The 15,490-nt window shown below is 35.6% G+C and overlaps 1 protein-coding gene across 5 annotated transcripts in view; it reads right to left on the bottom strand.

The window, feature by feature from the left end:
• Positions 1 to 15,490, bottom strand: part of PTPRE (protein tyrosine phosphatase receptor type E) — a 125,048-nt gene that overhangs the window by 35,584 nt on the left and 73,974 nt on the right. For all 5 annotated transcript variants that reach the window (XR_015728340.1, XM_034436462.3, XM_034436461.3 and 2 more), the window contains exons 4-6: positions 5,276 to 5,378; positions 4,879 to 4,952; positions 3,182 to 3,318 (exon numbers count right to left, since the gene is read on the bottom strand). Coding sequence is in view for 4 of the 5 variants with exons in the window: in XM_034436462.3 (XP_034292353.1) it covers positions 3,182 to 3,318; positions 4,879 to 4,952; positions 5,276 to 5,378 (314 nt within the window). In the remaining variant the exon portion in view is untranslated. The remainder of the gene's footprint in view (positions 1 to 3,181; positions 3,319 to 4,878; positions 4,953 to 5,275; positions 5,379 to 15,490) is intronic.

Below are 15,490 nucleotides of genomic sequence, written 5' to 3'. Positions count from 1 at the left end.
ATCTGAGACATCTAATTATAAATTACAGCTATTTCGCTCAGCGAGAGCTTAGGATAAACTGCAGATGAGGATCAAGTTCTATAAATACTTCTTGGTTGTTGAATGGAATAAATTGCACCTCACAACTACTTACTCTATTATTATATATATCTCTCACAGGGATAGAATATATCTTTTGAATTGCATATTTCCAAATTAGACAGGGCAGAATTTATGTTGTATTTCTACAACTAGTAAATTTTAATTTACAAATAAATGTTGTATTCCTACAACTGATTTTAAAAGAAGTTACAGTAGGTTTAGTACTGCAGGCTAACTCACTGCTCACTCCAGGAGTTCGATTCTGAGCGGCTCAAGATTGACTCAGCCTTCTATCCTTCTGAGGGGGGTAAAATGAGGGCTCAAATTGTTGGGGGTAATATGTTGACTCTGTAAACCGCTTAGAGAGGGCTGTAAAACACTATGAAACTGTATATAAGTCTAAGTGCTATTGTTATTTGGATGGAGACTTACATTAATCTACTTTAACCCATTGGCATTACTGCTAAACTGATCAGAAGCTGTCTCTACTGATCATATGCTATTTGCAATATGAAGGAAGATCAGCCTTTTGAGAAGTAACAAAAGTGGGTGTATATGGATGCTTGAAAACCCTAAGAAAATAATAAGGGGAGCAAAGCTTATAACTTATACATATAGATCCCCTCTGTGAGGAAGATGGACAGTTAAGAGTTTGATTGATAAATAAATAAATACATTATGGTCTTAATCATTACTGAGTTTAAATCAGATGTGCACTCTGAAGATTTTTCTTTGAAAACTAGCAAAAACCAGGTTAAACAATTAGTGTTTACTAGCTAATAAGGAAGTCTCTTGTGTAGGTTACATTCTGTTGCCACAACATAAATGTGTCATATTTGTTGCTTCAATATGTATGCTTGCTTTGGCTTTGTAACTTTTTTCTTTAAACAGAACATCACTCTCCCTCCTCCCCACCCCACCCCACCCCTCTCTCTCTCTCACACACACACACACACAAACAAACAAAACAGGAACATAAGTAACTGAAAACTGACCATGAATAACTATAAACTAAATATACTATATATTATTTTTGATACTCTGGTTTTTTTTAAATTTTATTTCAATATATTTGGCAAAAATAAAAGAAAGAAGTGAGCTTTTATGGAAGCTTTTTAAAAAATTACTTTGCCCTTTGAGTACTTTCATCTTCTTTGCATAATCAGACAAATTGTGTAAAACTGGAAAACTGAACTTCCCTTTGTTATGTGGGGCAAGGGAGTTTTTTTTTAAAGACTTGTTTCTATTTTAGTATTTCTCCAGAAAGCCGCTTGAGAAACAAACACAGAACAAGCATAAAATCAACTTTTATACCCGCTTTAAGCATGACCATTTTCATTGGAGATTCGTATTGTTGTCTTTTCCTAACATATTTAACCACACAACTCAATATACCCACATTAATTCAGACTTGAAAAGGCAAGTTTTAAATATGTAATCATAATGGCTGACATACAGTCCTGCCAATTACAAAGCTACACTCTAAAGGGCATGATTCCACTCCTGGGAGTTTAATTGGCAACCTTTTCACTTAAACTTAAAATGAATGTAAGCATGTGATCATCATAGCTACATCAGAGAACTGCTGAAACCCAACCAGAACTGAAGGTAAGTTCATTTTAATGCATCTGGCTTTCAGAAGCTAGGGACAGATTATCTATCAACTATTCACGAGCCCAACAACCCATGCAACCACAATGCAGCAGGAAGCAAAAAATATATTCTGAACTCTAAAGTGAGACACTATATTTAGTTTTAAAGCAATCCTTCTTAACTTGGCGCCCTTGAGATTTGTGGGTCTTCAACATCACTATTTCCAGCCTCAATGAGAGGGAAATTGAAATGGGATAGCTGTTATGATTATCTCTCTTCGTTCTTACTATCCATTTTTTTCTTTGAAAAAAAATCCTGTAAGAAGGTAAAAAATCACAATTCCTACAATTGCTTGTTCTTGGCCTCTCTGGCTAGGGCTGGTGAGAGGCACTTATCAAATGTTCTGCCACAGCTTTAAAAACTGGATGGCTTTTAAAAGGCAGGGTTTATAATTCTGAAAAGAAGAAGGATCTATAAGTATGAAAGAAGCAACATGAAGGAGAGACTAATGTCACATGATGAGCTAACATAGCCATAGCACTTAGACTTATATACGGCTTCACAGTGCTTTTACAGTCCTCTCTAAGCGATTTACAGAGTCACCATATTGCCCCCAACAATCTGGGTCCTCATTTTGCCAACCTCAGAAGGATAGAAGGCTGAGTCAACCTTAAGCCTGGTGAGATTTGATCTGCCAAACTACTGGCAGCCGGTGATCAGCAAAGTAGCCTGCAGTTCTAACCACTGTGTCACCGTGGCTCAATAAAACATCCATGTTTATTGAAATAAACCACAAAGGTTAGGTTTAAAACCATGGTTTTAAAACCAGAATGTTTGGGTCCAAATAACACATTAAGAAAGAAGCAGTCATGTTTCATTATTATTTTAGTATATGAATCTTTCTTTTGTCACCTGGTTTTAAATATTTTGGAATCGTTATGAAGTTCACATAACCCTAATTCCCAAGGCTAAAACTTAAGGATTCTGTAAGATGTAAGAATTGCTGGGAGTCAGGCATCATATATTATTACAGATAGTATTAATATAGATTATTACTCATGATAATGTAAAACATCTAGAAAAATGTCAACGAATTTGCCACTTAGCTCAGGGGTGTCAAACTCGCGGCCCATGGGCCGGATGCGTCATGTGCTGGCCATGCCCATGCCTGGTTTAGCGAAGGAGAAAAAAGTCCCGATACATCACGTAATTCCACCATGACAACACAAGTTTGACACCGCTGACTTAGCTGAACAGCAGCAAGATATAAGATTGGAAATCTCATTTCCAAAAAAAGGTAGAGACCCCTTTAAACTCTGATTTTGTTAATAATAGATATAATAAGAGTTTACACAGCATAGGAGCATACAATATCTGAACAATCCAAAAGCATGAAAGTGATAAATACAAAAGCAATTTTTATTGTTCACTTAAAATTTTGTTCATTTTATTTGCAATCTTTCATTTAAGAAAACCAAAATGAAGTAACAAAATAAGGGCAACTTACATTAAACTCTTCCCGAAACAACTTCCCATCATCAGCTGCTCTTATCCGGATTTCTTCTTCCAAGAACTCTACTGGAATAGGAAAATACTTCTTTGGTCCAGAAGGAGACTGTCTGAGAAGCATCACTCTCTGCTGTTCTGTGAAAAGGAAATGAAAGCACACAGCATGCATTTATGTATTTATATTTCATATTTCTAAACCACCCACCTCTCTCAGACGGGGCTCTGTATTGTGTCAGTATAATCAACATATAGGCAATATATAAAATTAACATTAAAGTGTTAAAATTAATTTAATATTATTTTTAATTATAAGATTACAACATTATAAATTCCAAGATGGCCACTCCATTAGTTAATACAGGCAGGGGGGCCCTCATGGGTCTGGCTGGCCTGTCACACAGGCCCATGGTTTTCTGTGCCCCACCCCCGGCAAAGCCATAGAGCCAAGTTTTGACTCCTTTGCAGAAGGCCAGGAGAGTGGGGCATTGCCTCACCTCTGGGGGCAGATGTTCATAATGCAGCGCTAATACCAGAAAGGCTCTCTTCCCAGTTCCAACTAGCCAAAATCCTTTGACTGATAGGTCTTCAGTACCCTCCATGTTTTATTGAGTGGGATGGGCTGATTTGATGGGCTGAAGTAAATTCTATAGGTAGCCTGGAGTCTATGCCAGGTGATGATCAATACCTTGAACTGCACCTGGAAGCAAACTGGCACCCAGTGCAGTTCATGGAGCAAGAATGTTATGTTTGCCCTTCACTGGGCACCCAATATGGCTCACGCGGCTTCATTCTGTAGCAATTAAAGCTTCCGATATTTTTCAAGGGTAGCCCTACATAGAATGCATTGCAATAATCCAGCTGGCTGTACTATATGCACAGCCAAAAAGCAACATACTTTACTTCCATTGCTCATTTAAAATAAAAACTTAAAATTAAGACCACATCTGTACTGCTACCATAAATGGAAAACTTCACAAGAATTACTAGCTTTACAGTATTTTCAAATCCATTTTTCTGAAAAATGGATTCTGACTGCAAGAATGATGTAATGGATTTACATCTAAAACCAGTTAATGTCTCAATAACTAAGGAGAACATACTAATAAATCAGAAGAATGATTTAGAAAGCTTTCTTATTCTGGATTTACAAAAGGAGTGTCTTAAAGTACTGAAACTGTTAATGCAAGAAATGTATGTGTTATTGTACTGTATTTGTTACATTATGAAGTTATGTAGGTGTTCAGCATGTACAGAAACTCAAATTTCTTTTGACCTTCCTCCTTTATATGTTAATTCATATTTTTTACAGTTCTGTTTATCATATTTGTCATTTAATTCCTTATTTAAAATAATTATGCATGCAGTTCAAAATTGATTCCATGAAAATTTATATATAAAATTAGTTCTACATCTAACACATATTTAAATAGAATTCCTGAAATTATAACTTGATACAATGCAATGTTCTAAAAAAAGATCTTTCTGAACCAAATTGTAATGTAAATGTAAATGTTAATATGTGAAAAAAAATAAGTGAACATAATAGGTGAACAAATCTTCTCTAAAGAGTAACAGTTCTCAGATACACTAACAACTGAATAACCAACCCTGTGAAATCTATTTGCTTCCCTTTTCAACATTACATTGTTTTAAAAAAGTATATCTTTATATACGATTAAATAAAAAAATAATTACCTTGCTCTTCTAAGATTCCATTTGGCATTTTTTTATCAGTGGAATTTACAACCGCTTTTCTGTGTCTTCGGAACCTTAATAAATATAAGAACCATTTAGAAGGCCACAGTATAGGTCTCATGAGATTAAATAAATTACAAAAAATATTCTATATTATGGCTCACAAACCAAGTAACTCTGGAGAAGGTTCTTCTAATCATTGTTTTTTCCAGTTATAAATGTTATATTGTAGCTGATGCACAGAAACGGTGTGTAACATCCTCCATCCACTACACTGATTAATGTGGGAAACTACAGACAGCACAGCTGCAGCTATGCAACTTTCATTTCCTTATGAGATCACATGGTAATAACAAGAAACAACTAGTTTCACATCAAGAGTCTGATTCATACATACCTAAAGAAATAGCCAGCTAAAATAATTAAAATTATGAACACTAAAATCAGGATCAGCACTGAAGTCAGTAAATGCGATGGCTGACCATTTTCTCTTGGAGGATCTAAAAATTAAAAACAGAAACATGAGATGGTGCTAAATCACCCATTGATAACAAATAGAGAATTAGCAAAGCAGAAGCATATGATTTATACAGCGTTTTGTAAGTAATATTTTTCTGTCGCTACCAGATATAAAGAAAATTTATTATGATGAAGATTATTTTAAATATTTTAAAGAAACAAGTTAAAGCACAGAAATATTTTGGAGCTTTTTTTCTCATTAGTACTTATGTGTACTGTACATGTAGGTAGTCCTTGACTTATGACCACAATTGGGCCCAAAATTCCTGTTGCTAAGTGAGACAGTTGTTAAGTAAATTCTATCACATTTTACAACCTTTCTTGCCATGGTTGTTATGTGAATCACTGCAGTTAAATTAGTAAGTGAATCTGGCTTCCCCATTGACTTTGCTTGTCAGAAGGTTGCAAAATGAGATCACATGACTCCGGGACACTGCAACCGTCAAAAATATGAGTCAGTTGCCAATCGTCTGAAAAATGGTCATAAGTCACTTTTTTCTGCATCATTGTAACTTTAGTAACAGTCACTAAATGAACTGCTGTAAATCAAGGATTACCTGTACAATGGCAGATGTCACTCTGCCACTGCTTTTATTGGAATGCATGTAAAATCTGAACAATCCAATGTAATATATGTTTTTATTTATTGCAGGCCGAAGCAGAGGAAGTTGAGGAAATGTGAAGAACTAGAGTGTAAAGGGAACACAACAATAATTCCCTATGCCCTGTTTCTGAATGATTGAAATAAAGAGCCAAGCATTCAATCAAGTGCCCATAAAATATCAATTTTATCAAAATTATAAATAATCAGTTAACCTCAAACTGAAAATTATTTTAAAAAGGGGGGGAATTAATATTTATTTCTAGTATCATACTAAATCATGGTATGGTATATCATGGTATGGTATACATGGTTTTGCTACAAAGGATAACAAAAGTAGATATGGCACAAAACTAGACCGTAATACAGAGGTGGGTTTCAGCAGGTTCTGACCAGTTCTGGAGAACCGGTAGCAGAAATTTTGATTAGTTTGGAAAACCGGTAGTAAAAATTCTGACTGGCCCCACCCCCATCTATTCTTTGCCTCCCAAGTCCCAGCTGATTGGAAGGAAATGGGGATTTTGCAGTAACCTTCCCCTGGATTGGGGAAGGAATGGAGATTTTACGGTATCCTTCCCCTGCCAGGTCCACCAAACCAGGCCCACCAAGCCACACCCACAGACCGGTAGTAAAAAATTTTGAAACCCACCACTGCCGTAGTATAACATTTAAGAGGTTCAATATTGTGAATAATCCCTCATGATATTAACAGCAACTCAAGAAAAAGAAAGCAAAAAATGAGCTATGGCAAAAGGAATAAAAAACAGTATATACTAATAACACATATTTGACACAACACTAACATGTTTTCAAAATACAGTAATCCTCAGAAGATACTCTTCATGCCAAAGTATGTCAGGACTTTTAACCCAACCTAAATATTTAAGTTCAGAAGAAAATGAATTGTTTTAACCTCTATTTATCTTTGTCCTAAGCAATCCCACAAATAATGCTTATTAGAAGAATTTAGCTTAAATATGAAGTTGAAAAAAAGTTTTAGTGCATTGTCAGGTTTTTCCTGAGCATGCTGATGATAACCCTCTTGCTTCACAGAGGTCTTATTTTGGCTGTAATTTTGTCCGTAATCACTAATTTCACAGTTTGGGGGGGATAAACTTTCTTAAATGATGTTTACTGTGGTGAATTTCTTTACTCAGTGATTTTCCTCATTATGCCAAATTACACAAGCCATTGTAAATTATATACTACAAAGAAATCTGTGTGAAAATTGACATTGTTTAATAAGGATTTTACTAACAACAAAGAATATCTTGCTCAATGAAAATGTTGAGATAAAATACCTCTGACCATTTTTTGAACAGCATTGAAAAAATACCCATAAAAATATTTGTAGAGTAGGGATTTTGTGAGATTTATAATTCAACCTCTCAGCCACAGTTCAGCTATTTCACTGAAAATATGCTAAGCGTAAATTTGGAAAAAAGATATATTATCTACCAATTGTATGCAAACTTTGCATTCATAAATTTCCCAATCCATACGAGGCTTTATAGACTTCCTGTTTTAAAGGTAATACAACATAAGGAAATGAATGGTGTTCTCAAAATTACAATTTTCAAGTCTTCATCTCTTGCCAAGATACAAAAGACAAGAATAGTAACAAAGCAACTCTAACTAAAACAAAACTAGATTTACCCAGTTGAATTGGGATCCATCAGATTTAAGAATTATGTTGTGTGACTTCAAATCAAAAGAAGCAAAAGATGAATTGAAATAAAAGTGCAAACTATATAACCCAGTGGAACAGAAAGAGAAAATCAATCAAAGAGCAGAAATATACACTGCTCAAAAAAATAAAGGGAACACTTAAACAACACAATGTAACTCCAAGTCACACACAAATTCTGGAGGCAAGACATTTCACTGATTAATTGTTCTCACTGTTAGGAAATTTCTCCTTAGTTCTAGGTTGGATCACTCTTTAAGGATCTTCCACTCATTACTTCTTGTCCTGCTCCCAAGAACTGAACTCAGAACCAAACTCAGAAATTTCTGCCCACTCCCAAGTCCTTTTTCTATGCCTTCCAGATGAGGCCAATATGAGGGCAGGATGGTATTTGCGCCTGCTGTAGCTGAAGAAGCCAGAAACAAGGAAGGAGAGTCTACCTCTTTTCCACTGTTTGCCTTTCTCTCTCCGCTTCTAACATGGATCCCTTAACTTCTCCCACCATAATCCCTGACCTTACCTGAAGCTAGCAAGCATGGAGATAAGGCAGGCCTAGCATGGTAGGAGGCAACAAATTAATACTCACCATTAGCTCCTAACCACAGGTAAAAGAAAAGGAAGGCCCAGCTGCCTAATGAAGCTTTTCTCTCTAGCATTTAAAGAAACAATAGCAATAGCAATAGCATTTAGACTTATATACCGCTTCATAGTGCTTTACAGCCCTCTCTAAGCGGTTTACAGAGTCAGCATATTGCCCTCTCCCCCCCCCCCCAATCTGGGTACTCATTTTACCGACCTTCGAAGGATGGAAAGCTGAGTCAACCTTGAGCCTGGTGAGATTCAATCTGCCAAACTGCTGGCAGCCGGTGATCAGCAGAAGTGGAGTCCCGTGGCCAGAGGGGAAAGGTGTAATGAACCAATTGAAACTACTGCTCACCAACCTCCTTAGGCTGCCATGTCTATGCAAATCAAATGCTTGTAAAGCAGCTTTTTTGAGATTTTCCACTGGATAACTCAAGTTTCTTACCAGATTAACAAATTGGTAAAGAGACAATCCTAGGGCTGCAACTGGAGTCCGAATGGTGCTTAAAGCTGTGTCCAACACTTCCTGTTTAATTAATCATATGCCCTTGGATCTACCAAATTTCCTACCACTGAGATATAAAACTGTCACTGAATTCAGCCAAGTGTTTATTTCAATAGACTGGAGAAGATAAATCACTCCATATTCTAGTTATTCATATTGCAACAAGGCTCAGAAGGGAATGCCAAAATATCAGCTTATATTTGTAAAGAATCTCCTTGGTCTTTGTACTGCTCAAATACTGCAGTTAAAACTTGTAGATAATTTTTAAAAATTTAATTTAAGATGAAGGTCCATATCATTTCCTTCATCATTCAAAAACCCAGGAAAATGGAATTATTATAATACCAAGATAATACATTGTAAAATTGGATCTAATATTTCAAACCACATAAAATACATTTTCAAATCAGATTCAACCTTAGATTGCAGAGAAAAACAGACTCAAATACCTTGAAGAAGTGTAGCGTTCTCATTTTCCTCACTGGATTTAGAAAGATGTCCAAGTAAAAATGTCTAAACCAAGTACAATCAACAGTTCCACATAATTTTACTGGGACATAGCTGGGAGTGATTCTAATTCAAAAACTAGCATGTGTCAGAATGGGAGTTATACAGTTGTTCCTCATAATAATTAGTCTACATTGTTCTGCAGAAAGATTAGTCTTCATTGTCCCCATCCCCCCTACGTGCCATCGGTTTGGAATCTCCTTGTTCTGCCAATAAAGATATACCCTCTTCTTTCTTCTTTCTTTCTGATCAGGATTTCTTGGCAACATGCCTGTAATTAGCAGGAACATATGCACAGGGATGTTTTTTTAGCTATGTATTTAGTTACTGAATGTCTTATTTAGCATTCAGTAAAGTGGAAATTAAGTGAGAATCATCAAGAACTTCTTTAATAACCTTGGGTAAGATTAGTCAGCTTCTTTTTCAACATCAGTCAATAAAATGCTTCAGAGTTCATACTTCCTTTTAATGCTATTCTAAGAAGAGGAGCTTTTCTTTCTCTAAATTTGAGAATGCTCTATTGTACATTTTACTACACTCAGTAATTGCTTTTCAGAACTGAAATTACATATATTATATACAGTATATGTTCATGTTCCCAATACAGATTGTCCTAAACTTAAGTTTGTTCAGTGACCGTTCAAAGTTACAACACTGAAAAATGTGACTTACGACTATTTTTCAAAGTTGTGACTTTTGCAGTATATCTCCATGATCATGTGATCACCTTTTGTGACCTTCTGACAAGCAAAGTCAATGGATTCACTTAACAACTAGGTTACTGACTTTATCAACTGCAATGATTCACTTAACAACTGTGCCAAGAAAGGTCACAAAATGGGGCAAAACTCACTTAATGTTTCACTTGACAACAGAAATCTTGCACTCAATTGCGGTTGTATGTCGAGGACTACCTGTATATAAACTTAAATTACATTCTTAATATTATGGAAATAGGACAAAGCAAGGTATTTAAAAAAACAAAAATAAAACTGTTTGAGTCATAAATATAACAATATATGTATTTATTAAACATTATAGGAATTTCTGCTACATCATTTATATTTGATATAGACAGTTGTGGGTTGCTACCGGTTTGGTCCAGATCTTCCGAACCGGTAGTAATGGCGGCGGAAGGATCCGCCCACCCACCCAGACGTCATCACGGACACTCTGCACATACACAAAAGCTTCTGCACATGCGCAGAAGTGTTACGCGTGAGCAAAGCAAGCACAAGTGTGCATGCGCTCCCGGTAGCAAAGATAAGTGGAACCCACCCCTGGATATAGAACACATTATATAGCTTAAGTCCAAAGTCGCTAGAGTAATTAACACATGACCAAGCTCAAATATTTTAATTAATATATTGAATAATGCTCTGAATGCAAGGAGCCTAGGAGAAATCAAGTGTAAAGGACCTAGTCAGGAGATGAAACATTAGAAGGAAGAGGAAGTATCGTGTCCAGCTTGTGGTTGATAGGTCTAGGGACTTTTACCTGAGAAGTTATACAAGGAGATATTCAGTAGGCCAAGTTATTGTTCCCTTTTTCTAAGAAATTCCAGTTTTTTTAAAAAATAGTTTTCTTTACCAGATGAAGCAGAGCTGCGTATCAGCAATAGGTTTACTGAAAAGCAGGACATACTCCTGCAATCCCAACACATTTTTTTTGTCCCTTTGAGTCAATTGTTCACTCCTGGCAATTGCCTGAACTAGCTCTTGCAGTTTTGGTCAAGGTTTTTCAGAAGTGGTTTGCCATTGTCTGCTGCCTAGGGCTTTCCTCCACAAAGTTGAGGTTTGGCACAGAAAACCTAATTAATTATTACATTATAGTCCCTCTGGAAGAAAGCTATCTTCCATAATAAATAGCTAATGCTTCCATAAATCAGTGGAGTACAATCCACTCAAGGAGGAAGAAAATAAGAATTTGGTTTTGAAGTTTTAGAAGTAATGAACCGGAAACATCAATTCCTTAAGGTACTAGCAAATTCAGGAATCATCAACATAAACAGGGCATGAAGTTGAGGGAAACTGGAATGTTCTTAGGTATGCAATATTCCATTCTAGTCACAAACCCGATAGTCACTGATAGATTGAGATTCCATGAAATTGCTCAAATCTTTCCATATTTTATCTCTGCCATTTGGAAAACTACGTTTTTTAAAAAAAGAAATAATAAAAAATTAGGCATTTGAAAAATTTAAAAAGTTCCTTTCACATTCACATGATGGTATTATCTGGTAGCACCTTTCTGTCCCATGGAGTTCTTGGTACTCTTTGAGCTTGTTTCCAGACATTTCATTACCCAACTACCATAGGTAATACTGGTACCATCATGTGAGTAAGAGTGGAATCGGTTCCCTCTTTGTTTACAGTAATTTGCCTTGCCAATTTTGGCGGGGTATGATTTTTTTCTTTTTTTTTTTATTGAAAAGTTTTACAAAAAACAAAAATTTTCTTCCCCCCCCATATTCCCCCCACCCTTTCCCTCCCCTCATCCGACCCTCCCCCCCAGACTTCCCAGAGCAAAATACAAGGTGTTTCATTTAACAATCATAAACTAGATTAACCTACTTATCCTCAGACTACTAACTCCCCCCCTGAAACCTTAACTCCACTATAGATAACATAATACTTCTAATACTTAACGTTCATTCATAAGTTATTGGATATTTTCTTGTCTGATACTTATTTTGAATATAGTCAATCCATCTTCTCCATTCCGATACATATCTTTCTTGTGTATAGTCCTTCAAGTACGCTGAGATTTTCACCATTTCTGCTAGGTGATTAACCTAGCAGATTTTTTTTCTTTAATAGTTCCTTGATTAGAATAGTATTTTCAGATAGTTTATTTGTCTGGTGTTTATGCTTATTATGCTTATCTGGCTGCTGGAGAGGATGTGTGCAGGTCTGCTTCCTTTTTACTTTATTTATATTTCATATTTCTTAACTACCCATCTCCCTCAGAAAGGGGGTCTGGGAGATGTACAATTTAATCAATAAAATTAAAATTAAAATTAGAAAAAGAATAATTTAGGATTATTTTTTAAAAAAATTATAAAATAACATCATAACATTTCAAAAAGATGGAAGTTCCAAGATGGGGATGAGTTGTTATTACAGGTGGGGGGAGGGCTCTCATGGGGCCCAACCAGCCCATCTCCCTCAGAATGGGGCTTTGAGCAATGTATAATAGTTGGGTGCTATGGTGATGTTGTATGGTTGTAATCATCTGTTATTTACAAGAAGTTTTTGATGCATGGTAATATTATCCATTTCATATGTCATGTCGGTTGTGCTGCAGTTGATTGAGTGGTCAGGCATTTTTTTTTTTTTATAAAGTTGCATACGTATCCATTTTGTTGGAATGGATAGGTGGTTTGTTTCCTTTTTCTGGTATTCTGAGTTCTGTAGTGAGTTTGTATTTGTCTGAATAATGTTCTTACCCAGCTCCTCTTATGGAGCGTTAGATTGCTACTTTGGTATGGAGGAGTTTGTAAGTGTGAGTTGTTTTTAAATGCATTTCTATTTTGGCATTGTTTCCTTTGCTGATAGGAATAATTTATTGGTAATTAGTAATAACTAAAGAGAAAAGAACAAAAAAAAATGAAAAAGGCCAATAAGAATGTTAAAAAAATAGATGAAATAAGATATCTATTGATTTATCAGTGGCATAAAGAAAGTGAGTCTGGAAGGTGATGTTATGTTATTATGCATTGTTATATACCACTCAACTCCCAGCAACTTTAGTTCACAGATAAACCACACAGAACAGTAAAATAATGCAATGATAAAAACAAAGAACAAAATATGTCCAAACCATATAACAATCAAAGCAAATCGATTTTACCCAGAAGATAATATTCAAATGTTTAATATCTAAACCATTGGCGTTCTAATGATACTAACAAATCCACAAAACTGGCTTATTCTCTTGAGTGCCTCTGAATGCACATCAGGTAAAGGAAGGACAGTTTTTTTCTGTAGACTAGCCAGAACAATTTGACAACAGAGGACTATTAAATCTAAATGTCAAGCTGTATCAAAAAGGCAACACAATAAAAAACAAGTAACAGACTCCATTTCACCCTGCTGGCAAGTAGTAGTCAATCTTGGATTAAGCAGCACCCTTCAGATAGAACAGAAGGGAGGGACATAGGCCTTTCCAAAGAGGAAGTTCTTTGCTGTGATACAGTCAGAATGTTTGTCACATAATCTGCTGGGGTAAAAGGTCTTCCATCTATACCAACCCTGTATGAACCAGGGATATATTCCAGTCATTGTGAAGGTCAATATCAGAAACATTGGCTTTCAATTCTAGGTTGGCTGCTCTAATCTTGATTAATTTAACTATTGAACAGAGAGGCCATGTTTTCTAAATTGAGTTCATTGCCTTTTTTTCAAGCTAAGTAAAAACTACCCAGGAGAGTCAGAACAGCCAAAGAGCTTTCTATTGAAATAAATATAGTTTATTTCAATAGAAATAAATTATGCTCACTGTGGAGTGAGGCCTTACTTGTTGAAGTAAGGCCTCACTCCACAGACAACAAAGATTTGGGAATGTTCTAGGATGCTCAGAAAATAGATATTAATTTTTTTACTGAACTGCTTCAGTGGACATGAGATCTTTATCAAAGCAAATCTGGGAGCTATCATAGTATAGAAAGATAATAATCTTAGCTCTATAGATATTAAGAGCAGTGGGCACATAGTTACTTTCAACCTCTACTTCCTGCAAAATACAGGATTGCGCTGGCAGGTTCATGAGCTAGGAGCTTTTCATTATTCCTTCCAAAATTGCAAATGCCTGAAGGGCTATTCCTAGAAATTTAAAAATCTTAGCTTGCTGAATACTAGTACTGTTTATTTTATAACAATGCCTTTTACTGAAGACCAGAATAATTACAGCAAGTCTTCCCTCTTCAAAATGCAATGCAATGTAATCTGAAAGTTACTTAGGTTAACTTGAGTGTGGAGCAAATCTGCAAAATGGAGAACCGAGAAAGGTTCATCCAATTTGAGTGGACGGAATTCAGTGTGTTTTACAGCTTGGATTATGGAGTATGTAAAAATTAAAAAGGAGAGGAAGAAACAGATAACCATTCTTCACTCATTTTTCATTGGGAATTAGCACCAAGAGACATCCTGGAACGTATTTTCATATGCTTCCATTCAATCAGAGGCTGCCAGAAAGATGCAAAGTCCATCACTCAGAAATAAATCAAACATCACTTTAACAGTGATGAAAAACAGTGTTATATCAGCCTCCTTTTGGATGATATGCATATTTTCCCCATGAAATGTAGTAGAATTATGGGGTGATCAAAAATGAATCTATCTGTTAAAATACAGGTGACTCCTTAATCTGAATCTTATTATGAGCCAGCCAGCAAGCAATTTCAAATGTAGGCACATAGAATACACTTTACTAACTGTAATTAGAAAAATAACTGAGTAGAAATTAGCTGGATCAAAACTTAACTTTTTTTTTTTTTTATGAAACCAATTCTTCAAGATCTAGTAAGCTAAGGTGACCAGACGTCCCGCTTTTGGCGGGACAGTCCCGCTTTTGAGCAATTTGTCCCGCGTCCCGCGGCGTTTCAAAAAAGTCCCAATTTTTCTTGAGCCCCAGCTGATGGCTAGAAGAAAAAAAAAACTGTTTAAACTCTTGCCCGGGGCTTCAAAGGGCCGCCCTACAGGCAATCAGTGTAAAGCAGTTTTTTTTTCCCCTAGCTAAGCTTCAGAAACGAAACCGAAACCAGGGTCTTTGGTGCAGCGTGACAAAATGAGGCAGAGAGAGATTTATTTTTATTTTTATTTTTCCTCCCCAAAAAAGGTAGGTGAAAAACTGCAAACAATGGGAAATTTAGGAGGAGAGTTCAAGATTTTAAAACACAAAGGAAAAAAAGCTGTATTTAACTAGGGAATTGTAATAATTGAGATACTATTAATTGTATATTGTGTTGAAAGCAGAAATGGTTAAGTTGTGGTTCGGAGGAATATATGGGAGAAATTATTTGGTTTATTATTATTGGTAAATATAATTAATCGATTTGTAAGAAATTGGATTGCATGGAAATAATTGGAATATTCATGTTCATATTGATTAATATACAAAAAAGATAGTTTTATAACTAATTGATTTATATTAAAATGTTGAATTTGTATTAAACAACTGTATTACATAATTACATAATTAACCAATGTGA

Source organism: Pantherophis guttatus, chromosome 6, assembly GCF_059756535.1.
Source record: "Pantherophis guttatus breed Tessera chromosome 6, ASM5975653v1, whole genome shotgun sequence".
Lineage (NCBI taxonomy): Eukaryota > Metazoa > Chordata > Lepidosauria > Squamata > Colubridae > Pantherophis > Pantherophis guttatus.
The sequence above is the reverse complement of the archived record's forward strand: the minus strand, read 5'-3'. Positions and strand labels throughout refer to the sequence as shown.